Here is a 25,305-nt window from a genome sequence, read left to right on the forward strand (position 1 = left end):
AAGTCTGAGTGACTTTCAGTACTTCACCTCATCACTGCACCGCCTCCAGTCTCCCTTCATGAAGATGGTTTATATCATAAAATAGATGTTTAAAAAAATTATTTAGAGATTCTTCTGCATTTATACACAAAGATTAGAACAGAAAAATGTTATGTTACTGACGTATGTAAATAATTCAATAATAATACATAAGTTATACGTATGAACACACATGAACTTCATTCATTCATTCATTTTCTACAGCTTATCTGAACTACCTCGGGTCACGGGGAACCTGTGCCTATCTCAGGCGTCATTGGGCATCAAGGCAGGATACACCCTGGACGGAGTGCCAACCCATCGCAGGGCACACACACACACTGTCATTCACTCACACAATCACACACTACAGACAATTTTCCAGAGATGCCAATCAACCTACCATGCATGTCTTTGGACCGGGGGAGGAAACCGGAGTACCCAGAGGAAACACCCGAGGCACGGGGGTTTTACGTTCTGTGATGTGTGTGAGATTGTAGTGTATAATTTGATGATGCAAATGCAAACTCCACACACACAAGGCGGAGGCGGGAATCGAACCCCCAACCCTGGAGGTGTGAGGCGAACGTGCTAACCACTAAGCCACCGTGCCCCACGGATTGAGAAGCTGCTGGAATTTATTCTGAGATCATCTCAGTGTTCTCACCGTCGCTGCCTTTAGGTAAATTATACACTACACTCTCACACACATCACAGAACGTAATGGAGCTTAATGCAGGGTCGCTTCAGCTCTCAGGTGGAGAAATGCAGGAAAACAGGCAGCAGGACGATTCAGTACTCAGGTGTTCAGTAACAAACACCATCCAGTATTTTTCTAGCTGTTGTTAAATTGTGTTTAAATTCGCTTTGAGCAATAAAATGTATTTAATGTCGTGTGTGAGACATCTTTAACTTTAGACACTGTGTGAATTTTCAGACCTCAGTGGAGATATAATAGTGGTTTCTCAGGAAACAGTGGTGAGTGGCTCTTTTCTCTCAGCTCGTGAGCCGTTATGCTGCTTTGGGGTCGTGGTTTTGACTCTGCAGTGTTTGTTATTTTTGACTTTAATTTTTTTTTCACATTGTGGTTTTGAATGCACAAGCGGTTTAGAGCTACAAACTAAAGCATCACGACACATGGAGAGTAACTGATAAAAATAAAAGCTCATGTTTTGTTTTGACAGACTGATGAGTCTCACACCTACAGCTCCATCCCCAACATTCAGCTGAACACCAGAGACACAGACGCAGTGTACAGTTTGGTGAATAAACACTGATGCATATTAAACCCTACAGAATGTACATCGTTACACACAGGATTATTCTGGTCTCCTTTGTTCTTTTTTCTCCTTTGACTTCTGTTGGCTTTGTAATTGAGTGCAGACTGAATAATGCAGTCACTGAACTGCAGGCTTGTAGGATGATGTCTAAGTTTCTCCAGATGAACGTGAAGTTGTTCCAGAAAGTGGACCGATTATTTGTATCCATAAAATGTTTTCTATTGAACTGTGGAAATAAAAATTCTAAACTGTCTGTGGTTATTTCTCTACTTTTTTTTTTGGTCAACAAAACACAAGTTAGAAACTATGAAAAAAAGGAAGTAAGAAAGAAACGATCACTTGTGTGTCGTTATGACATATTTTTCCTTCATGAACCTTATAAAACTTATATATCTAAAAATAGAATAACGTGGGAAAATCAGACAGACAAAACAACACGCATTTACACTTAACTGAATTGTCTTGACCACAGAAACAATGCATGCGGTGTGGTGGCTCCCCCTAGTGGTTAAAATACATAACAGTTCCAGACTGATGTTCATCCTCACCATGAGAGGAGACTGGAGATACCAAAGTGTCTGAGTTTAGAGAAATGAACATGTTGTGTAGAGAATAAAGTAAACATGTTAAAGCTGCTTTGTTTAGTGATGTGTAAACTGTTCAGAAGTGAGTGTGTGACCATGAGCACAGTGGAGAGCTGAATGTCGTATGAAACACTAGACTGTGTGGTTTTCCTGTGGCTAATATGTTCTGCTTCCTGATTCTTATTTTAAGATGAGAGTCTAGACATTTTCACTTCATCCAGAGGCCGAAATGGAGCTGCTCGTCCTCCTGATCTTCTTCCATCTGATTCTGGACATTAACTCTCAATGTGAGTCGTTATTGTGTTGCTGTGAGTTCAGTGATTTGTTCTATTAAATGTTTACTTTTTTTTTTAGAGATTCTTCTGCATTTATACACAAAGATTAGAACAGAAAAATGTTATGTTACTGACGTACGTGTCCCTTAGTGACACTTGTTTTCAGATTGCGTAAGAAATCCTTCCACAGTCCCACTAAAGGATGTGTCCTAGTTTGCACGGGTTAGTTTTGAAAACACAAGATCAACTATCAGAGTTGGTCTTACCTTGAACGCAGGTGTCCTTCGAAGTCCTTCGGTCTTCTAACAAAGGATCCTCTTCGAGTTCTTCTACCTAATCTATTGTTTGAATCTTTAAATGAAGGAGTCAGACTTAAACCTTTTTGTCTTTTGAGGGTCCTCACAATGGGAGGCCTTGTTTTTATTAAAAACAATGTAATACAGATAAATGTGTGTAATATATGTAAAGTAAAATAAAAGAAAATTACAAATAAAATCTCCTTCAAATAATCAAGTATTAGAATAAGTAAAAGTAATTAAAATGCAAAGATTCTAACAAACCAAGAAACACTCTGTAAGTGTAAGCTTGTGTTTGTTCTCTGATGCACACAGAGTATAACATGCACTGAGCCTGTTTACACTAGAATGCACACACAATGTAGTTCAAGACAAGCTTTTATACATTTTGTAACATTGATATTGCATGTTGGATTTCGCTGTCGAGTCTGGAACCCCTTGGGCTTTTCGACAGCCAACATCAAATTTCATCCTCCAAACATTTCTGGTCTGCGACCTTCAGAGTGCTGTTCATGTTTGTTCCTCATCTTTAAGCTTAACAAGTCTATAGTTATATGGTTGCAGTTTAACTTCCTGCAGCTGCCAAGGTGTGATTATATATGACTGAAACCATAGAATTTTCGACAGCGAGCGTTAAAACACTTCACTTGCAGATTTCACTCGCGAATGCACAGTAGGCTTTTAAGATTTCACTGCAAGAAAAATAATCATTGAAGTTTACAGTCAAAATAAGCAACATTAATCTTATCAATTCTGTTATAGGAGAACACATGAACATAAGAAAAAGGAAAGCAATTCAGTTCTCCTGAACTGAAAATATAACTTAATGCATTATAATCTTCCTTTCTTTTGGAATCTTCTTCCAGCTGTCTAGGTACAGCGTCTGATCCCTCGTTGTCTTCTTTTAGTCACTTATATTTAAGTCTTTCAACTATTCAACCTTTTGTATTTTTACATCGATTTTCCTTTGTCTATTTGCCTTACGTCTCTCCTTTCTTTTCCTGTTTTTCCTTCTCTTTGTACAATCTATTCCTGTCTGTCTTCTGAAGGATTAGTTACCAATTGGTTGAGACGTATCTTTGTATGTATTTGGGTTTGTTGGCTGAGAACCAGAATTGGAGCCTAGGAAAATTCCTGTAACTCAATCCTGTACCTGCCAGGATCTTACAACATGTTCAGTGTGTGTGTGTGTGTCTGTGTGTGTGTGTGTGTGTAGATCGTCCTCAGCCCCAGCTCTCTGTGTCTCCTGATGTTATCACACTGAGAGGATCAGTGCAGCTTCACTGTCATGTTCCAGACCATCTTAAAGTGTATCAGTGTTTTTTCTACCCAGAGACACAAAACACAAATATAAAACTCTCTCCATCGTGTCAGCTCTCAGTCACTGGTTCTGAACTGATCAGATGGACAGGACACAGATCTCCTGAAGCACTTCGTATTATTTGTTACTACACTGTGGATAAATCAGTTCGTGTTCCTTCTCCTCACTCTCTCTCAGCTCCAGTCACAGTGATGTTTAAGTTCTACATTATATTTGATCTCCTTCTCTCTCTGCTTCAATCATGTTTTTACACTTGAATTTATTACCACAACATGAGAGTCTGTAAAAGTTGTTACTTTTCTGTTCATCCGTTATAGTGTTATTTATTTATATTCTTTATTGATTCCTCTGCAGATCAGAAACCGAGACTAAGCGTCGGTTATGATGATCAGACTGATGACATCAGATTTTCTTGTGAAATACCAGAGTCAGAGTCAGTAACTGCTGATGTTAGGTGTAATCTCTACACTGGAGAAAATCCTCAGCCTTATCTAAAGATCCTAAGATCTAAAAAGAAAAGATCTAGGAATTTATCTTGTATTTTTACAGCACAGAGAAATGATGTGTTTAATGTTCTGCAGTCAGTAAAGAGCAGTGAAGTGAGCTGTGATTATTCACTGATCTCTGACTCGACTGCTCGCTCTCTAATGAGTGATAAATACAATCTGATACGTAAGTTACATTTAATCACTGAGCTTTTATCTGCTTTGTTTTAGACATTTGAACCAGATTTCATCTATTTGTGTGTTTTATTTCTTCAGCTTTTTTCCCTACACCGACACAGACGTCTACAACTGAAACATCTACTGCAGGTTAATGAGTCAAGTTTAACACACATGAACTTTGTGCTGTCACTTTTACTTTGATCATCTGTTTTAGGAAACTTTCATTTGTTCATCTGTTGTTCATCAGGTTTATTTCCTGCACCGACACAGACGCCCAAAACTGAAACCTTCACTACAGGTAAATAATACAGTTGTCATTAACACTACATCTGAGCACTGTGTACAATAATAATAAACATAAAAATAAATAATAATTATAATAATAATAATAAAGTTCCTTCATCGATCAGAAACATGAGCATCTCTTTTAGTGTTCAGTGGACCATGAAAATCTCCACAGTGAATTTACAGTGTGATTAAATGATCTTCATGCTGTAGGATCTTCTGAGAACCTGCAGGTTTCATCCCTCTGGACGATTGGAGCAGTGTGTGTGCTTGTGTCTGGAGCTTTACTGACTGGATTCAGTATCTTCATCTTCCTCAGTGAGTGTTTATTCATTTCTACATGTAAATATTCATGTGGATTTATTTGACATTAAACATTAATGTGTTACTGTTAGACTATAACAGACCACTGAAAACAGTTCATAACATAAAGAGTGTTGACATGAGCGTTTATTCATGAGGACTAACAGATCCAAATGACTTTTCTTTCAGGGACCGACAGAAGAGGAAGGTGAGAAACTTCTGCCATTTATTTCGTCACAAAATGAATGGAAAATGTTTTAAAACACATCCATGTAAATGACTAACTGTCCAAATGTCCTCTGTGTTCTGTTTCTCTCATCTCTGTTTGACTCGACAGATTTAAAGGTGAGATTTCATTTCTTTTCTTTTCTTCTTAAATTAAGCCACCTGTCGAGTTGCCAGATCCTCGCATTAACGCGTGTAATTAAACTGTATTGTACGTAATTATTGTTCTTGTTGTTTTTTATTATTAAACTATTACTAGTCTTATATAATGTCATCTAGTAGCTTAGCTTGTTTTCTCATTAACAATACAGCAGTTGTGTAATCAGTATGTTTGTGTGTGTTCAGTATGAGATGTGTAGTTGTTGGAGGCTCTGAATGCTGTTTTCTAACTAAACTGAAACAGTAAAAGTTTTTATTTAAACCTAAAGACAAACATGATAAATTATTTACATGTTGATTTATTTATAATCAGAGTGAAGTTTAATGTCAGTACAGTTAATAACTCAGTGTTGTTGTTCCGAGCTGACTGTAAGCGTTAAGAAGTGGTTTATTAATGAGTAAAAGCTGTGTGTGTGTGTGTGTGTGTGTGTGTGTAGCCGGTCTCATGCTAACCGCTGCAACTCTTATCTGCGTTGTGTTCAAGGTTCAGGTCGCTTTCGTTCAGTTCACCAGGGCAGGTTTATTAACACTGTTGCCCACCAATCAACACTCCTCTCCTTTCCTGTATAATACAACACACGTTAGTTGGCTAACAACCACGTTAACACTGCATACAAACGGCCCACACGATAAATGCTCACATTCTAAATCCACTTGTATATAAAACATATAACAGAACGTCTCATAGTCTCAGAACTGATTACAAAGTCAAATCAAGTCGATTTCTACACTTAAGAAGCTTAATTATCTCATTAATTGAAGAGCTCATACAAACGCCCACCTCTCTCAATGCAAACTGACGAGGTGCGCATGCGCAATTGAAAATGCTGTCCGCGTAACACCAAGAGTCTCAAAATAAAATGAATACTTAATACCCAAAGAAAGAAAACGGAAATAATACAGTAATAAAATAAGGATTTTTGTGAAAAAGAAAATAATGTATTACATTTATATTGCAGTCATAACTCGTTACATGTGTATGTGTATTTGTGTGTGTGCGTGTAATTGTGTGTGTATGTGCGTGTGAATTTGTGTGTGTGTGTGTATGTATGATGTGTGTGTGTGTATGTTTGTGTGTGTGTGTGCGTTTGTCTGTGTGTGTGTGTGTGTGTGTGTGTGTGTGTGTGTGTGTGTTCTCCTACAGACCCTGGTGAGGTTTACACACAGGTGATCTACACACTCTCCTCTCAGCAGCTCTCAGAAGAAACTCAGCTCCTTTCAGCTTCCTCTGAATGATGGACACCGATCAGGACGCGCTGCTTCTCGTCTGTGCTTCATTTCATTTCAAGTCTCTGCTTAATGAATTCATCTCAATTAGCTTCCACTTGTTCACTGTATCGATAGACAAAGTTTCAGATGATTTTATTGTGATCGTGATGATGTTAAATATTTGTGAGATATATTTGGACAGGTTTGTAGACCTCACTGCTCCATACAGAATGAAATGATTACACTGACTACAGCACCGTCGTTCATATCCACAACTAAAAAGTAGGAATAAACTTTTAGATTTGAACCTTTTCGTGTGTTTTGCGGTGTCTGTAAAATGATGAGCAATAAATCTATGAACTATCAGTCAGAGACACTGGCAGTGACCCGAGTCACCTACAGTATCTCTGGGTCCAGTGGTGTTGTGATTGTGGGGCTTCAGGGGATTTAAACCCCTCATGTACTGTCACAAGTCTCTGGGCTTTTTAAGATTGGAAACGTTTTACACCACAAATAAAGTACCAGATTTACCAGTACAAGAAACCAGTCTGTCCGTCAGCGTTCATTTGACACGTTTTTTCAGCTATACGCAGTTTTAAAAGTCACGTGTCGAGCTGTTAAATAGAACAGAACAGTAACATGTTTCGGTCAACAGGTGGCACTGTTGTAGGTTCCGGCCATTAGATACTCGTCATTCATTCATTCATTCATTCATTCATTGTTCAGCCACATGTAACACTTTAAATTCCAGTATGTTAGTTTTGTTCTGATTATATTAAATAACTTGAATTTATTAAATGTAGGTTTACGTCATAAATATATTAATACTTTTGTTATTTAGAGTTGTCGTTATTTCGTGAGTCACTCAGGGGGTTGAGTCCATCATCCCTTTGAACCCTAGCAATGCCCCTGATCTGGGTTTATGTGATGCTGTGATTTATTTACAGTCACATGATCAGAATCACACCACAACTATTACAATTTTTTCCTAAGACTAAGATGAGATGTCGTTAGAGTCAGAAGCCTTGGTGATGATGAGCAGTGTGCTGACTTTCCACTAAAGTCAGAGGTGAATCGTGTCTGGGGTGTGAGCTATTAATTGACACGTGTCAATAAAGGCAAATGTTCTTTATATGCTGTTGCGGGTCTTTTATTGGAACAAGCATATCATACAGTCACCATAGTTCCATTGTTCATTCATCCACAGTTCATAGTCCACGCCAATCCTGAATATATCACATGTGTAGCTAAACAACTAAACAAAATTCCAAAGCGATGAAAGTATATGCTCAAACACAATAAACTCCCTCTATCCCAGGTGCACTCATTTATTCATTAAAAGAGATTGCCCCCTACTGGTTTAACATGGTATGTTCATATAAGGCTCCTACAAGCAGGATAAAGTGCTTAGTGAAGAAGAATAAATGAATGAAGGCAGAGTTTTGGCTCCCCCTAGTGGATATAATAAGTTATGATATAAACCATCTTCATGAAGGGAGACTGGAGGCGGTGCAGTGATGAGGTGAAGTACTGAAAGTCACTCAGACACAATCACGATACACAACACGAGTCAAACAAAGTGTCTGAGTTTAGAGAAATGAACATGTTGTGTAGAGAATAAAGTAAACATGTTAAAGCTGCTTTGTTTAGTGATGTGTAAACTGTTCAGAAGTGAGTGTGTGACCATGAGCACAGTGGAGAGCTGGATGTCGTGTGAAACACTAGACTGTGTGGTTTTCCTGTGGCTAATATGTTCTGCTTCCTGATTCTTACATTTAAATGAGAGTCTCGACATTTTCACTTCATCCAGAGGCTGAAATGGAGCTGCTCGTCCTCCTGATCTTCTTCCATCTGATTCTGGACATTAACTCTCAATGTGAGTCGTTATTGTGTTGCTGTGAGTTCAGTGACTTCTATTAGATGTTTAAAATCTAGAGATTCTTCTGCATTTATACACAAAGATTAAAACAGAAAGATGTTATGTTAACTTTGTGTCTGTGTGTGTGTGTGTATGTGTGTGTGTAGATCGTCCTCAGCCCCAGCTCTCTGTGTCTCCTGATGTTATCACACTGAGAGGATCAGTGCAGCTTCACTGTCATGTTCCATACCATCTTAAAGTGTCTCAGTGTTTTTTCTACCCAGAGAAACAAAACACATATCTAAAACTCTCTCCATCGTGTCAGCTCTCAGTCACTGGTTCTGAACTGATCAGATGGACAGGACACAGATCTCCTGAAGCACTTCGTATTATTTGTTACTACGCTTTGGATAAATCAGTTCGTGTTCCTTCTCCTCACTCTCTCTCAGCTCCAGTCACAGTGATGTGTAAGTTCTACATTATATTTGATCTCCTTCTCTCTCTGCTTCAATCATGTTTTTACACTTGAATTTATTACCACAACATGAGAGTCTGTAAAAGTTGTTATATTTCTGTTCATCCATTATAGTGTTATTTATTTATATTCTTTATTTATTCCTCTGCAGATCAGAAACCGAGACTAAGCGTTGTTTATGATGATCAGACTGATGACATCAGACTTTCATGTGAAATACCAGAGTCAGAGTCAGTAACTGCTGATGTTAGGTGTAATCTCTACACTGGAGAAAATCCTCAGCCTTATCTAAAGATCCTAAGATCTAAAAAGAAAACATCTAGGAAGTTATCTTGTATTTTTACAGCACAGAGAAATGATGTGTTTAATGTTCTGCAGTCAGTAAAGAGCAGTGAAGTGAGCTGTGATTATTCACTGATCTCTGACTCGACTGCTCGCTCTCTAATGAGTGATAAATACAATCTGATATGTAAGTTACATTTAATCACTGAGCTTTTATCTGCTTTGTTTTAGACATTTGAACCAGATTTCATCTATTTGTGTGTTTTATTTCTTCAGCTTTTTTCCCTACACCGACACAGACGTCTACAACTGAAACATCTACTGCAGGTTAATGAGTCAAGTTTAACACACATGAACTTTGTGCTGTCACTTTTACTTTGATCATCTGTTTTAGGAAACTTTCATTTGTTCATCTGTTGTTCATCAGGTTTATTTCCTGCACCGACACAGACGTCTACAACTGAAACCTTCACTACAGGTAAATAATACATAATACAAATAATTGTCATTAACACTACATCTGAGCACTGTGTTCATTTGACTTGGTAAAATTGAGTCATTTAAACTGGTAAAACATTCAGTTTGTACACTTTGTGTGAGAGCGGAAACGACGCCATCATCCATATTTACAGCTCAGTTTTTCCTTTATCACTCTTTACTCATTTGAAGTAATAAATCTCCGTTATGATGTTTTATACATCTACAGTTTCTACAACTGATCTGATTACCACAAAGCACATAACCACTCGTAAGTAACAACAAATCTTCATCATCTTTATTTCCTGCATTAAATTATACATTTGTGATCAGTTTTTCTTTGATCATCTGTTTTTGTAACTCTGAATTGTGTTTAAACTGATTCACATTTATTATACATCAGGTTTCTTTTATACACTGATACAGTTTTCCACAACTGAAATATCCAGAGCAGGTTAATGTTAGTTAGTGACTGTTTTAATGCCCTTTACACTAGAATATTACAGAGTGTGTAGCGTTTGCGTTAATATGTGTGTTGTGTTTTGTTCAGATTTACATCCTGTACCGACGACACCATCCACACCTACAGAGACATCTACTGCAAGTCAGTTTATTTATTTATCTACCAGAGTTTAGTCATTTTAACCAGACCATTATTAATATTCTGTCATTTTCTTTGTCTTCTCCAGTTCTTTATACTCATCTGATCAGAGCGATGACTGGTACATTTTCTACACAATAAATCTTTTTAGAACGACTGATATTCTTATACATCATTAATACCACAACTAACAACCTGGACTGTGTTTAAAATAATCAGCAGCTTCACTTCAGTGGATAAAAAAACTGCCTTAAAAAAAATAAATAAATAAATAAATATAAAAGAATAATAATAATAATAACGATAATAATTATAATGATAATAATAATACAAATACTAAAAATAATAACAATAACAATAATACTACTACTAAGTAATAAATAATAATGAATAACAATAATAGTACAAATAATGATTATAATAATAATCATTATAATCATAATAATAATTAATAATAAATGATAATAATACTAATAATATTCAAAAATAAATAAATAATTAATAATTAAAATTCAATTAGATAACAATAAACAAAAAAATATAATAATTATTATAATAATAATCATCATAATCATCATCATAATAATAATAAATGCTAATAATTCTAATATTCATAAATAAATAAATAAATAAATAAATAAATAAATAAATACGACAATAATAATAAACAAAAAATAAATAATAATGATTATAATAATAAATAATAATAATAATAATAATAATAATAATAATGTTCCTTCATCGATCAGAAACATGAAAATCTCCACAGTGAATTTACAGTGTGATTAAATGATCTTCGTGCTGTAGGATCTTCTGAGAACCTGCAGGTTTCATCCCTCTGGACGATTGGAGCAGTGTGTGTGCTTGTGTCTGGAGCTTTACTGACTGGATTCAGTATCTTCATCATCCTCAGTGAGTGTTTATTCATTTCTACATGTAAATATTCATGTGGATTTATTTGACATTAAACATTAATGTGTTACTGTTAGACTATAACAGACCACTGAAAACAGTTCATAACATAAAGAGTGTTGACATGAGCGTTTATTCATGAGGACTAACAGATCCAAATGACTTTTCTTTCAGGGACCGACAGAAGAGGAAGGTGAGAAACTTCTGCCATTTATTTCGTCACAAATCCAAGTAAATGACTAACTGTCCAAATGTCCTCTGTGTTCTGTTTCTCTCATCTCTGTTTGACTCGACAGATTTAAAGGTGAGATTTCATTTCTTTTCTTTTCTTCTTAAATTAAGCCACCTGTCGAGTTGCCAGATCCTCGTTTTAAACGCCCATTAACGCGTGTAATTAAACTGTATTGTACGTAATTATTGTTCTTGTTGTTTTTTATTATTAAACTATTACTAGTCTTATATAATGTCATCTAGTAGCTTAGCTTGTTTTCTCATTAACAATACAGCAGTTGTGTAATCAGTATGTTTGTGTGTGTTCAGTATGAGATGTGTAGTTGTTGGAGGCTCTGAATGCTGTTTTCTAACTAAACTGAAACAGTAAAAGTTTTTATTTAAACCTAAAGACAAACATGATAAATTATTTACATGTTGATTTATTTATAATCAGAGTGAAGTTTAATGTCAGTACAGTTAATAACTCAGTGTTGTTGTTCCGAGCTGACTGTAAGCGTTAAGAAGTGGTTTATTAATGAGTAAAAGCTGTGTGTGTGTGTGTGTGTGTGTGTGTGTGTGTGTGTGTGTGTGTGTGTAGCTGGTCTCATGCTAACCGCTGCAACTCTTATCTGCGTTGTGTTCAAGGTTCGGGTCGCTTTCGTTCAGTTCACCAGGGCAGGTTTATTAACACTGTTGCCCACCAATCAACACTCCTCTCCTTTCCTGTATAATACAACACACGTTAGTTGGCTAACAACCACGTTAACACTGCATACAAACGGCCCACACGATAAATGCTCACATTCTAAATCCACTTGTATATAAAACATATAACAGAACGTCTCATAGTCTCAGAACTGTTTACAAAGTCAAATCTAGTCGATTTCTACACTTAAGAAGCTTAATTATCTCATTAATTGAAGAGCTCACACAAACGCCTAACTCTCTCAATGCAAACTGACGAGGTGCGCATGCGCAATTGAAAATGCTGTCTGCGTAACACCAAGAGTCTCAAAATAAAATGAATACTTAATACCCAAAGAAAGAAAACGGAAATAATACAGTAATAAAATATGAATTTTTGTGAAAAAGAAAATAATGTATTACATTTATATTGCAGTCATAACTCGTTACATGTGTATGTGTATTTGTTTGTGCGTGTGAATTTGTGTGTGTGCGTGTGTCTGTGTGTGTGTATGTTTGTGTGTGTGTGGTGTGTGTATGTCTGTGTGGTGTTTGTGTGGTGTGTATGTGCATGTCATGTGTGTGTGTATATGTGTGTGTGTTCTCCTACAGACCCTGGTGAGGTTTACACACAGGTGATCTACACACTCTCCTCTCAGCAGCTCTCAGAAGAAACTCAGCTCCTTTCAGCTTCCTCTGAATGATGGACACCGATCAGGACGCGCTGCTTCTCGTCTGTGCTTCATTTCATTTCAAGTCTCTGCTTAATGAATTAATCTCAATTAGCTTCCACTTGTTCACTGTATCGATAGACAAAGTTTCAGATAATTTTATTGTGATCGTGATGATGTTAAATATTTGTGAGATATATTTGGACAGGTTTGTAGACCTCACTGCTCCATACAGAATGAAATGATTACACTGACTACAGCACCGTCGTTCATATCCACAACTAAAAAGTAGGAATAAACTTTTAGATTTGAACCTTTTCGTGTGTTTTTAGTGTCTGTAAAATGATGAGCAATAAATCTATGAACTATCAGTCAGAGACACTGGCAGTGACCCGAGTCACCTACAGGATCTCTGGGTCCAGTGGTGTTGTGATTGTGGGGCTTCAGGGGATTTAAACCCCTCATGTACTGTCACAAGTCTCTGGGCTTTTTAAGACTGGAAACGTTTTACACCACAAATAAAGTACCAGATTTACCAGTACAAGAAACCCGTCTGTCCGTCAGCGTTCATTTGACACGTTTTTTCAGCTATACGCAGTTTTAAAAGTCACGTGTCGAGCTGTTAAACAGAACAGAACAGTAACATGTTTCGGTCAACAGGTGGCACTGTTGTAGGTTCCTGCCATTAGATACTCGTCATTAATTAATTAATTCATTCATTTATTCATTGTTCAGCAACATGTAACACTTTAAATTCCAGTATGTTAGTTTTGTTCTGATTATATTAAATAACTTGAATTTATTAAATGTAGGTTTACGTCATAAATATATTAATACTTTTGTTATTTAGAGTTGTCGTTATTTCGTGAGTCACTCAGGGGGTTGAGTCCATCATCCCTTTGAACCCTAGCAATGCCCCTGATCTGGGTTTATGTGATGCTGTGATTTATTTACAGTCACATGATCAGAATCACACCACAACTATTACAATTTTTTCCTAAGACTAAGATGAGATGTCGTTAGAGTCAGAAGCCTTGGTGATGATGAGCAGTGTGCTGACTTTCCACTAAAGTCAGAGGTGAATCGTGTCTGGGGTGTGAGCTATTAATTGACACGTGTCAATAAAGGCAAATGTTCTTTATATGCTGTTGCGGGTCTTTTATTGGAACAAGCATATCATACAGTCACCATAGTGATGAAAGTATATGCTCAAACACAATAAACTCCCTCTATCCCAGGTGCACTCATTTATTCATTAAAAGAGATTGCCCCCTACTGGTTTAACATGGTATGTTCATATAAGGCTCCTACAAGCAGGATAAAGTGCTTAGTGAAGAAGAATAAATGAATGAAGGCAGAGTTTTGGCTCCCCCTAGTGGATATAATAAGTTATGATATAAACCATCTTCATGAAGGGAGACTGGAGGCGGTGCAGTGATGAGGTGAAGTACTGAAAGTCACTCAGACACAATCACGATACACAACACGAGTCAAACAAAGTGTCTGAGTTTAGAGAAATGAACATGTTGTGTAGAGAATAAAGTAAACATGTTAAAGCTGCTTTGTTTAGTGATGTGTAAACTGTTCAGAAGTGAGTGTGTGACCATGAGCACAGTGGAGAGCTGGATGTCGTGTGAAACACTAGACTGTGTGGTTTTCCTGTGGCTAATATGTTCTGCGTCCTTATTTTAAGACGAGAGTCTCGACATTTTCACTTCATCCAGAGGCTGAAATGGAGCTGCTCGTCCTCCTGATCTTCTTCCATCTGATTCTGGACATTAACTCTCAATGTGAGTCGTTATTGTGTTGCTGTGAGTTCAGTGACTTCTATTAGATGTTTAAATATAATTTCTAGAGATTCGTCTGCATTTATACACAAAGATTAGAACAGAAAAATGTTATGTTCACTTGATGTTCAGTGTGTGTGTGTGTGTCTGTGTGTGTTTGTGTATGTGTGTGTCTGTCTGTGTGTGTGTCTCTATATGTGTGTGTGTTGTGTGTGTGTGTTTGTGTCTGTGTGTGTGTGTGTGTGTGCATGTCTGTGTGTGTGTGTTTGTGTGTGTGTGTGTGTGTGTACCTGTATGTGTGTGTGTAGATCGTCCTCAGCCCCAGCTCTCTGTGTCTCCTGAAGTTATCACACTGAGAGGATCAGTGCAGCTTCACTGTCATGTTCCAGACCATCTTAAAGTGTATCAGTGTTTTTTCTACCCAGAGACACAAAACACAAATATAAAACTCTCTCCATCGTGTCAGCTCTCAGTCACTGGTTCTGAACTGATCAGATGGACAGGACACAGATCTCCTGGAACACTTAATATTATTTGTTACTACGCTTTGGATAAATCAGTTCATGTTCCTTCTCCTCACTCTCTCTCAGCTCCAGTCACAGTGATGTTTAAGCTTTATATCACATGGACCTTTATATAATTTGTGCAGTTTGTGTATTTCTATCTGTGTGAATGATGAACTCTAAAACCCTTTTCTTCTCATTTATTCATCTATTTTTTAATTTCAGATCAGAAACCGAGACTAAGCGTTGTTTATCATGATCAGACTGATGACATCAGACTTTCATGTGAAATACCAGAGTCAGTAGCTGCTGATGTTAGGTGTAATCTCTACACTGGAGAAAATCCTCAGCCTTATCTAAAGATCCTAAGATCTAAAAAGAAACCATCTAGGAGGTTTTCTTGTATTTTTACAGCACAGAGAAATGATGTGTTTAATGTTCTGCAGTCAGTAAAGAGCAGTGAAGTGAGCTGTGATTATTCACTGATCTCTGACTCGACTGCTCGCTCTCTAATGAGTGATAAATACAATCTGATACGTAAGTTACATTTAATCACTGAGCTTTTATCTGCTTTGTTTTAGACATTTGAACCAGATTTCATCTATTTGTGTGTTTTATTTCTTCAGCTTTTTTCCCTACACTGACACAGACGTCTACAACTGAAACATCTACTGCAGGTTAATGAGTCAAGTTTAACACACATGAACTTTGTGCTGTCACTTTTACTTTGATCATCTGTTTTAGGAAACTTTCATTTGTTCATCTGTTGTTCATCAGGTTTATTTCCTACACAGACACAGACGTCTACAACTGAAACATCTACAGGTTTAATGCACATATTATAAATTATAAATCAGTTTTACTTTAAATCAGTTTTACTTTATCATCTACATTTGTAACTTTAAACTTATTCCCATTATTGTTCATCAGGTTTATTTTCTACACCGACCCAGATGCCCACATCTACAGGTTTAGTGATTCAAGTTTAACATGATATTATAATTTAAATTATACATTTGTGATGTCAGTTTTACTTTGATCATCTGTTTTTGTAAGTCTGAATTGATTTTAAACTCATTCACATTGTTGTTCATCAGGTTTATTTCCTACACTGACACAGACGCCTACAACTGAAACATCTACAGGTTTAATGCACATATTATAAATTATAAGTCAGTTTTACTTTAAATCAGTTTTACTTTATCATCTACATTTGTAACTTTAAACTTATTCACATTATTATTCATCAGGTTTATTTTCTACACAGACGTCTACAACTGAAACATCTACTGCAGGTTAATGATTTAAGTTTAACATGATATAATAATTGAAATTATACATTTGTGATGACTTTGATCATCTGTTTTTGTAAGTCTGAATTGATATTATATTTATTCACATTATTGTTCATCATGTTTTTCCCCTACATCAGTGGTCTTCACTATTTTTTTCATGTGAGCCACACTGATAGGACAAAGTCAATAGGAGAGTCACTTTCACCCCAAAGTATGCCAAGTTATTCAGTCTTAAATATCTTATCTGCTTAAATACAATGTACAATATTGCAGTACAATAATTAGTCAAGTTGCGGATGACGCATGCTCCCCATCAGTTACCTCTTTTGTCACTGTCACATTGCTTTGTTGCTGTTCATTTTGTGCGCAGGATTGTTTGATAAGAAATCGATCCATTTTTTAGTCCGTGTGTGTTCAGTAAACACAAGTTGTTAACTAGCATGAAACACAAACTAGCTTCTGGCAGGCCGCCAAAAACTGGCTATTGCGCAGAACGCAGTGAGTCAGTGACGAGTCAAATAATATATATAAATATATATTATTATTTGTAATAGAGCACATTCGTTTTTCTATGCTTTTCTATGCTGATTGTTTTTAATGTTATTTAAATGAAAAATACATTTTAACCACATGATCATATCATCGTATTATTTACTGCCATGAGAGCCGCATATTAAAGCTTGGCGAGCCGCAGGAGGCTCGGAGCCGCACAATGAGTAACACTGTTATACACAGACACAGACGTCTACAACTGCAGGTCAGTTATTCAGGTTTAAGGTGCAGTTTGTTAGACTTAAGTGCTGTTCCTTTATGTTTGGTCATTTGTATTGGTTTAAGTAATTTACTAATGATACGTAGGTTATACGTATGAACACACATGAACTTAAATCTTATAAAGTCTTAAGAGGACATGTATTATTATATTTCTTGTTTTCTCACTGCTCAAGACTTCATTCTCTCCTGATCTCTGTATAAGAACATGTTCTAGAGGCAGTAAAAGCTCAGTAAAGCAGCATCATAGATGATCTCATGCACTTTTACTTTAATCAGAGACTCATGTGATTGACATCTTCCACATCACTTAAGAAGGAGGCTGTGATGTCTGTATCTTTACGGTCGGAGACAATACAGTGACCCTGCTGCAGTTAATCCAGCCTCTGTTCCTGAGAGCACAGTTAAAGTAACCGCACGTATATTATAGGAGCTGCTTTTAGATACATGATGTAAAATCTGACCGTTTGTGTGTTATTCAGTATCTCTGCTCACAGCACTGTCAGTCACCGGGGTCTGTGTTTTACTGGCTGGACTGATGAGCGTCTGTGTCTTCATGTGTGTCAGTAAGTCTTTCGTTTAATCTGAAAGCAAAAACTTCAGCTCACTGTGTACTTCATTATGGCATGACCAAGTGTTTTTACTTTTTAGGGAAGAAGAAGTCTGAGAGGTTTGTATTGTATGATTATTTTTATTACATCCTGGTTTTGTCTTTAAAAACAAAGCGTCTAAGAGCCGTGTGTATCCGTGTGTATTATTGTTCCACAGACGAGACTTGAACCCGACCCACGGTGATCAGGGTACGTTTATCACTCTCTTACCAAGCTGCAAACAAGTCTAGAAGCCTTAAACGACAAGTTAACTATAAGCACACGTCCACTGACCCTATAGTGTGTGTTTTCTTTCAGGAGTCTTGATGTCTAAGCTCAATATGAATAAAGTAAGTAGCATTTCTGTCTCTATAATAATAATCTGTAGCTCACACTCAGTTACACTGAACCTACTGTTAACAACTGAAAGAGATTTTATTTTTCTGGTGTTTAGTCGGATTCAGAAGCTGCTGGAATTTATTCTGAGATCATCTCAGTGTTCTCACCGTCGCTGCCTTTAGGTAAATTATACACTTCAATCTCACACACATCACAGAACGTAATGGAGCTTAATGCAGGGTCGCTTCAGCTCTCAGGTGGAGAAATGCAGGTAAAACAGGCAGCAGGACGATTCAGTACTCAGGTGTTCAGTAACAAACACCATCCAGTATTTTTCTAGCTGTTGTTAAATTGTGTTTAAATTCGCTTTGAGCAATAAAATGTATTTAATGTCGTGTGTGAGACATCTTTAACTTTAGACACTGTGTGAATTTTCAGACCTCAGTGGAGATATAATAGTGGTTTCTCAGGAAACAGTGGTGAGTGGCTCTTTTCTCTCAGCTCGTGAGCCGTTATGCTGCTTTGGGGTCGTGGTTTTGACTCTGCAGTGTTTGTTATTCTTGACTTTAATTTTTTTTTCACATTGTGGTTTTGAATGCACAAGCGGTTTAGAGCTACAAACTAAAGCATCACGACACATGGAGAGTAACTGATAAAAATAAAAGCTCATGTTTTGTTTTGACAGACTGATGAGTCTCACACCTACAGCTCCATCCCCAACATTCAGCTGAACACCAGAGACACAGACGCAGTGTACAGTTTGGTGAATAAACACTGATGCATATTAAACCCTACAGAATGTACATCGTTACACACAGGATTATTCTGGTCTCCTTTGTTCTTTTTTCTCCTTTGACTTCTGTTGGCTTTGTAATTGAGTGCAGACTGAATAATGCAGTCACTTAACTACAGGCTTGTAGGATGATGTCTAAGTTTCTCCAGATGAACGTGAAGTTGTTCCAGAAAGTGGACCGATTATTTGTATCCATAAAATGTTTTCTATTGAACTGTGGAAATAAAAATTCTAAACTGTCTGTGGTTATTTCTCTACTTTTTTTTTTGGTCAACAAAACACAAGTTAGAAACTATAAATAAAAGGAAGTAAGAAAGAAACGATCACTTGTGTGTCGTTACGACATATTTTTCCTTCATGAACCTTATAAAACTTATATATCTAAAAATAGAATAACGTGGGAAAATCAGACAGACAAAACAACACGCATTTACACTTAACAGAATTGTCTTGACCACAGAAACAGTGAATGCAGAGTGATGGCTCCCCCTAGTGGTTAAAATACATAACAGTTCAATTCAAGTCAAGTCAAGAAGCTTTTATTGTCATTTCAACCATATATAGCTGTTACAGTACACAGTGACATGAGACAACGTTTCTCTGGGATTGTGGTGCTACATAAAACAAAGACAGAGCTATAAGGACTTAGTAAGTAGTCTTAGATACATAAAGTGCAACTGTGCAACCTGGTGTACACAGTGCAGGACAACACAAACAAGACAGACAAGACAGTGCAGGAGAAAAGACAGTGCAGACAAAAAGTTACAAGACAATACAAAAAAGACAAAAAAGACAATACACAAAAGAAAATAAACAGAAACAGCGGTGACCGACCAGTGTAAATACTGTATGTAAATATTGTATGTAAATACTGTATGTAAATACTGTAAGTTCAGACTATATTGCGTGCAGTAATACTAGAATTAACACAGTTTTTTAGCAGCAGGTCCCTGAGATAATGTATAGGATTTGTGCAAAAACAGCAAACAACTGAAATATTTTGCACTATGTGCAAAATGACTGGAATGATTAGACAGTGTGTGCTAAGAGCAAAAAAGTAAAAAGTAAACAAATGTGCAAAACAGCATGTAAACAGGTTGATGGATGTGTATTGGAAGTGTTTGTGTTCCAGACTGATGTTCGTCCTCTCCATAAGAGGAGACTGGAGATACCAAACTGTCTGAGGTTTAAACAAACATGTTAAAGTTGTGGCCTAAAGGTTAGAGTGTTTGACTCCTAACCCTAAGGTTGTGGGTTCGAGTCTCGGGGCTACGACCGAGGTGCCCTTGAGCAAGGCACCGAACCCCCCAACTGCTCCCCGGGCGCCGCAGCATTAATGGCTGCCCACTGCTCCGGGTGTGTGTTCACGGTGTGTGTGTGTTCACTGCTGTGTGAGTGCACTTTGGATGGGTTAAATGCAGAGATGAATTCTGTTCAGAGGTGAGTGTGTGACCATGAGCACAGTGGAGAGCTGAATGTCGTGTGAAACACTAGACTGTGTGGTTTTCCTGTGGCTAATATGTTCTGATGCCTGATTCTTATTTTAAGACGAGAGTCTCGACATTTTCACTTCATCCAGAGGCTGAAATGGAGCTGCTCGTCCTCCTGATCTTCTTCCATCTGATTCTGGACATTAACTCTCAATGTGAGTCGTTATTGTGTTGCTGGGAGTTCAGTGACTTCTATTAGATGTTTAAATATAATTTCTAGAGATTCTTCTGCAGATTAGAACAGAAAAATGTTATGTTCACTTTGATGTTCAGTGTGTGTGTGTGTGTGTGTGTGTGTGTGTGTGTGTGTGTGTGTGTGTGTGTGTAAGATGTTCCCCAGCTCTCTGTGTCTCCTGAAGTTATCACACTGAGAGGATCAGTGCAGCTTCACTGTCATGTTCCAGACCATCTTAAAGTGTCTCAGTGTTTTTTCTACCCAGAGAAACAAAACACATATCTAAAACTCTCTCCATCGTGTCAGCTCTCAGTCACTGGTTCTGAACTGATCAGATGGACAGGACACAGATCTCCTGGAACACTTCGTATTATTTGTTTCTACGCTTTGGATAAATCAGTTCGTGTTCCTTCTCCTCACTCTCTCCCAGCTCCAGTCACAGTGATGTGTAAGCTTTATATCACATGGACCTTTATATAATTTGTGCAGTTTGTGTATTTCTATCTGTCTGAATGATGAACTCTAAAACCCTTTTCTTGTAATTTATTCATCTGTTTTTTTTTTTTTCAGATCAGAAACCGAGACTAAGCATCGGTTATTATGATCAGACTGATGACATCATATTTTCATGTGACATACCAGAGTCAGAGTCAGTAGCTGCTGATGTTAGGTGTAATCTCTACACTGGAGAAAATCCTCAACCTTATCTAAACCAACCAACTAAAAAGATAACATCTAGGAGGTTTTCTTGTATTTTTACAGTTAAGAGAAATTATGTTTTTAATGTTCTGCAGTCAGTAAAGAGCAGTGAAGTGAGCTGTGATTATTCACTGATCTCTGACTCGACTGCTCGCTCTCTAATGAGTGATAAATACAATCTGATACGTAAGTTACATTTAATCACTGAGCTTTTATCTGCTTTGTTTTAGACATTTGAACCAGATTTCATCTATTTGTGTGTTTTATTTCTTCAGGTTTTTTCCCTACACAGACACAGACGTCTACAACTGAAACATCTACAGGTTAGAGATTCATGTTTAATGCACAATAAAGTATAAATTTGTGACATCAATTTTACTTTGGGGTGCACGGTTGCTTAGTGGTTAGCACGTTCGCCTCCAGGGTTGGGGGTTCGATTCCCGCCTCCGCCTTGTGTGTGTGGAGTTTGCATGTTCTCCCCGTGCCTCGGGGGTTTCCTCCGGGTACTCCGGTTTCCTCCCCGGTCCAAAGACATGCATGGTAGGTTGATTGGCATCTCTGGAAAATTGTCCGTAGTGTGTGATTGCGTGAGTGAATGTGAGTGTGTGTGTGTGTGTGTGCCCTGCGATGGGTTGGCACTCCGTCCATTGTGTATCCTGCCTTGATGCCCCATGACGCCTGAGATAGGCACAGGCTCCCCGTGACCAGAGGTAGTTCGGATAAGAGGTAGAAGATGAATTAATGAATTTTACTTTGATAATCTGTTTTTGTAACTTTAAACTTATTTTAAACTTATTCACATTTATTATTCATCAGGTTTATTTCCTGCACCGACACAGACGTCTACAACTGAAACCTTCACTACAGGTAAATAATACAATTGTCATTAACACTACATCTGAGCACTGTGTTCATTTGACTTGATAAAATTGAGTCATTTAAACTGGTAAAACATTCAGTTTGTACACTTTGTGTGAGAGCAGAAACGACGCCATCATCCATATTTACAGCTCAGTTTTTCCTTTATCACTCTTTACTCATTTGAAGTAATAAATCTCCGTTATGATGTTTTATACATCTACAGTTTCTACAACTGATCTGATTACCACAAAGCACATAACCACTCGTAAGTAACAACAAATCTTCATCATCTTTATTTCCTGCATTAAATTATACATTTGTGATCAGTTTTTCTTTGATCATCTGTTTTTGTAACTCTGAATTGTGTTTAAACTGATTCACATTTATTATACATCAGGTTTCTTTTATACACTGATACAGTTTTCCACAACTGAAATATCCAGAGCAGGTTAATGTTAGTTAGTGACTGTTTTAATGCCCTTTACACTAGAATATTACAGAGTGTGTAGCGTTTGCGTTAATATGTGTGTTGTGTTTTGTTCAGATTTACATCCTGTACCGACGACACCATCCACACCTACAGAGACATCTACTGCAAGTCAGTTTATTTATTTATCTACCAGAGTTTAGTCATTTTAACCAGACCATTATTAATATTCTGTCATTTTCTTTGTCTTCTCCAGTTCTTTATACTCATCTGATCAGAGCGATGACTGGTACATTTTCTACACAATAAATCTTTTTAGAACGACTGATATTCTTATACATCATTAATACCACAACTAACAACCTGGACTGTGTTTAAAATAATCAGCAGCTTCACTTCAGTGGATAAAAAAACTGCATTAAAAAAAAAAAAAAATAAATAAATATAAAAGAATAATAATAATAATAACGATAATAATTATAATGATAATAATAATACAAATACTAAAAATAATAACAATAACAATAATACTACTACTAAGTAATAAATAATAATGAATAACAATAATAGTACAAATAATGATTATAATAATAATCATTATAATCATAATAATAATTAATAATAAATGATAATAATACTAATAATATTCAAAAATAAATAAATAATTAATAATTAAAATTCAATTAGATAACAATAAACAAAAAATATAATAATTATTATAATAATAATCATCATAATCATCATCATAATAATAATAAATGCTAATAATTCTAATATTCATAAATAAATAAATAAATAAATAAATACGACAATAATAATAAACAAAAAATAAATAATAATGATTATAATAAATAATAATAATAATAATAATAATAATAATAATAATAATAATAATAATGTTCCTTCATCGATCAGAAACATGAAAATCTCCACAGTGAATTTACAGTGTGATTAAATGATCTTCGTGCTGTAGGATCTTCTGAGAACCTGCAGGTTTCATCCCTCTGGACGATTGGAGCAGTGTGTGTGCTTGTGTCTGGAGCTTTACTGACTGGATTCAGTATCTTCATCTTCCTCAGTGAGTGTTTATTCATTTCTACATGTAAATATTCATGTGGATTTATTTGACATTAAACATTAATGTGTTACTGTTAGACTATAACAGACCACTGAAAACAGTTCATAACATAAAGAGTGTTGACATGAGCGTTTATTCATGAGGACTAACAGATCCAAATGACTTTTCTTTCAGGGACCGACAGAAGAGGAAGGTGAGAAACTTCTGCCATTTATTTCGTCACAAATCCAAGTAAATGACTAACTGTCCAAATGTCCTCTGTGTTCTGTTTCTCTCATCTCTGTTTGACTCGACAGATTTAAAGGTGAGATTTCATTTCTTTTCTTTTCTTCTTAAATTAAGCCACCTGTCGAGTTGCCAGATCCTTGTTTTAAACGCCCATTAACGCGTGTAATTAAACTGTATTGTACGTAATTATTGTTCTTGTTGTTTTTATTATTAAACTATTACTAGTCTTATATAATGTCATCTAGTAGCTTAGCTTGTTTTCTCATTAACAATACAGCAGTTGTGTAATCAGTATGTTTGTGTGTGTTCAGTATGAGATGTGTAGTTGTTGGAGGCTCTGAATGCTGTTTTCTAACTAAACTGAAACAGTAAAAGTTTTTATTTAAACCTAAAGACAAACATGATAAATTATTTACATGTTGATTTATTTATAATCAGAGTGAAGTTTAATGTCAGTACAGTTAATAACTCAGTGTTGTTGTTCCGAGCTGACTGTAAGCGTTAAGAAGTGGTTTATTAATGAGTAAAAGCTGTGTGTGTGTGTGTGTGTGCATGTGTGTGTGTGTGTGTGTGTGTGTGTGTAGCTGGTCTCATGCTAACCGCTGCAACTCTTATCTGCGTTGTGTTCAAGGTTCAGGTCGCTTTCGTTCAGTTCACCAGGGCAGGTTTATTAACACTGTTGCCCACCAATCAACACTCCTCTCCTTTCCTGTATAATACAACACACGTTAGTTGGCTAACAACCACGTTAACACTGCATACAAACGGCCCACACGATAAATGCTCACATTCTAAATCCACTTGTATATAAAACATATAACAGAAGGTCTCATAGTCTCAGAACTGTTTACAAAGTCAAATCTAGTCGATTTCTACACTTAAGAAGCTTAATTATCTCATTAATTGAAGAGCTCACACAAACGCCTAACTCTCTCAATGCAAACTGACGAGGTGCGCATGCGCAATTGAAAATGCTGTCTGCGTAACACCAAGAGTCTCGAGGCACGGGGAGAACATGCAAACTCCACACACACAAGGTGGAGGTGGGAATCGAACCCCGACCCTGGAGGTGTGAGGCGAACATGCTAACCCGCGTAACACCAAGAGTCTCAAAATAAGTCTCTTAACAGCAAACAGCAAAATGAATACTTAATACCCAAAGAAAGAAAACGGAAATAATACAGTAATAAAATAAGGATTTTTGTGAAAAAGAAAATAATGTATTACATTTATATTGCAGTCATAACTCGTTACATGTGTATGTGTATGTTTATTTGTGTCTGTGTGCGTGTATTTGTGTGTGTATGTGCGTGTGAATTTGTGTGTGTGTGTATGTGCGTGTGTATTTGTGTGTATTTGTGTGTATGTATGTGTATTTGTGTGTGTGTCTGTGTGCGTGTGTCTCTGTGTGTGTGTGAATGTATGATGTGTGTGTGTATGTTTGTGTGCATGTGTGTGTGTGTGGTGTGTGTATGT

General features: G+C 36.7%; 3 protein-coding genes and 1 long non-coding RNA gene across 6 annotated transcripts in view; all 4 read left to right on the forward strand.

The window, feature by feature from the left end:
• Window positions 1-19,062, forward strand: part of LOC132837948 (mucin-5B-like) — a 31,552-nt gene extending 12,490 nt beyond the window's left edge. The window contains exons 8-18 of the mRNA XM_060857990.1: window positions 15,861-15,908; window positions 16,014-16,052; window positions 16,181-16,228; window positions 16,334-16,378; window positions 17,632-17,715; window positions 17,801-17,819; window positions 17,918-17,949; window positions 18,058-18,089; window positions 18,194-18,260; window positions 18,517-18,557; window positions 18,764-19,062. Of these exons, the coding sequence (XP_060713973.1) occupies window positions 15,861-15,908; window positions 16,014-16,052; window positions 16,181-16,228; window positions 16,334-16,378; window positions 17,632-17,715; window positions 17,801-17,819; window positions 17,918-17,949; window positions 18,058-18,089; window positions 18,194-18,260; window positions 18,517-18,557; window positions 18,764-18,856 (548 nt within the window). The 3' untranslated portion in view covers window positions 18,857-19,062. The remainder of the gene's footprint in view (window positions 1-15,860; window positions 15,909-16,013; window positions 16,053-16,180; window positions 16,229-16,333; window positions 16,379-17,631; window positions 17,716-17,800; window positions 17,820-17,917; window positions 17,950-18,057; window positions 18,090-18,193; window positions 18,261-18,516; window positions 18,558-18,763) is intronic.
• Window positions 650-1,551, forward strand: LOC132838277 (uncharacterized). 2 transcript variants are annotated; one of them, XR_009647617.1, is made up of 3 exons: window positions 650-700; window positions 956-996; window positions 1,203-1,551. It is a non-coding gene; the product is annotated as an uncharacterized LOC132838277 (long non-coding RNA). The 2 variants fall into 2 exon arrangements; XR_009647616.1 differs by lacking the exon at window positions 650-700 and having other exon boundaries at window positions 713-996.
• LOC132837950 (uncharacterized) lies at window positions 8,121-13,341 on the forward strand. Of its 2 annotated transcripts, XM_060857995.1 has the most exons (12): window positions 8,121-8,142; window positions 8,431-8,496; window positions 8,646-8,945; window positions 9,105-9,422; window positions 9,512-9,562; window positions 9,663-9,713; window positions 9,942-9,983; window positions 10,263-10,316; window positions 10,402-10,434; window positions 11,121-11,225; window positions 11,400-11,529; window positions 12,735-13,341. In XM_060857995.1, the coding sequence occupies exons 2-11, from the start codon at window positions 8,439-8,441 to the stop codon at window positions 11,420-11,422; spliced, it is 1,035 nt and encodes a 344-aa protein (XP_060713978.1). In that variant the 5' UTR covers window positions 8,121-8,142; window positions 8,431-8,438; the 3' UTR covers window positions 11,423-11,529; window positions 12,735-13,341. The 2 variants fall into 2 exon arrangements, with proteins under 2 accessions (XP_060713978.1, XP_060713977.1); XM_060857994.1 differs by lacking the exon at window positions 8,121-8,142 and having other exon boundaries at window positions 8,191-8,496.
• A 1,365-nt stretch (window positions 19,063-20,427) lies between the features above and the next one.
• LOC132837951 (uncharacterized) lies at window positions 20,428-24,766 on the forward strand. Its single transcript, XM_060857997.1, has 11 exons — window positions 20,428-20,516; window positions 20,691-20,984; window positions 21,107-21,421; window positions 21,511-21,558; window positions 22,052-22,102; window positions 22,320-22,361; window positions 22,641-22,694; window positions 22,780-22,812; window positions 23,497-23,601; window positions 23,776-23,794; window positions 23,898-24,766. The coding sequence occupies exons 1-11, from the start codon at window positions 20,459-20,461 to the stop codon at window positions 23,935-23,937; spliced, it is 1,059 nt and encodes a 352-aa protein (XP_060713980.1). The 5' UTR covers window positions 20,428-20,458; the 3' UTR covers window positions 23,938-24,766.
• The last annotated feature ends 539 nt before the right edge of the window (window positions 24,767-25,305 follow it).

Source organism: Tachysurus vachellii, chromosome 22 (assembly GCF_030014155.1).
Source record: "Tachysurus vachellii isolate PV-2020 chromosome 22, HZAU_Pvac_v1, whole genome shotgun sequence".
Classification (NCBI taxonomy): domain Eukaryota; kingdom Metazoa; phylum Chordata; class Actinopteri; order Siluriformes; family Bagridae; genus Tachysurus; species Tachysurus vachellii.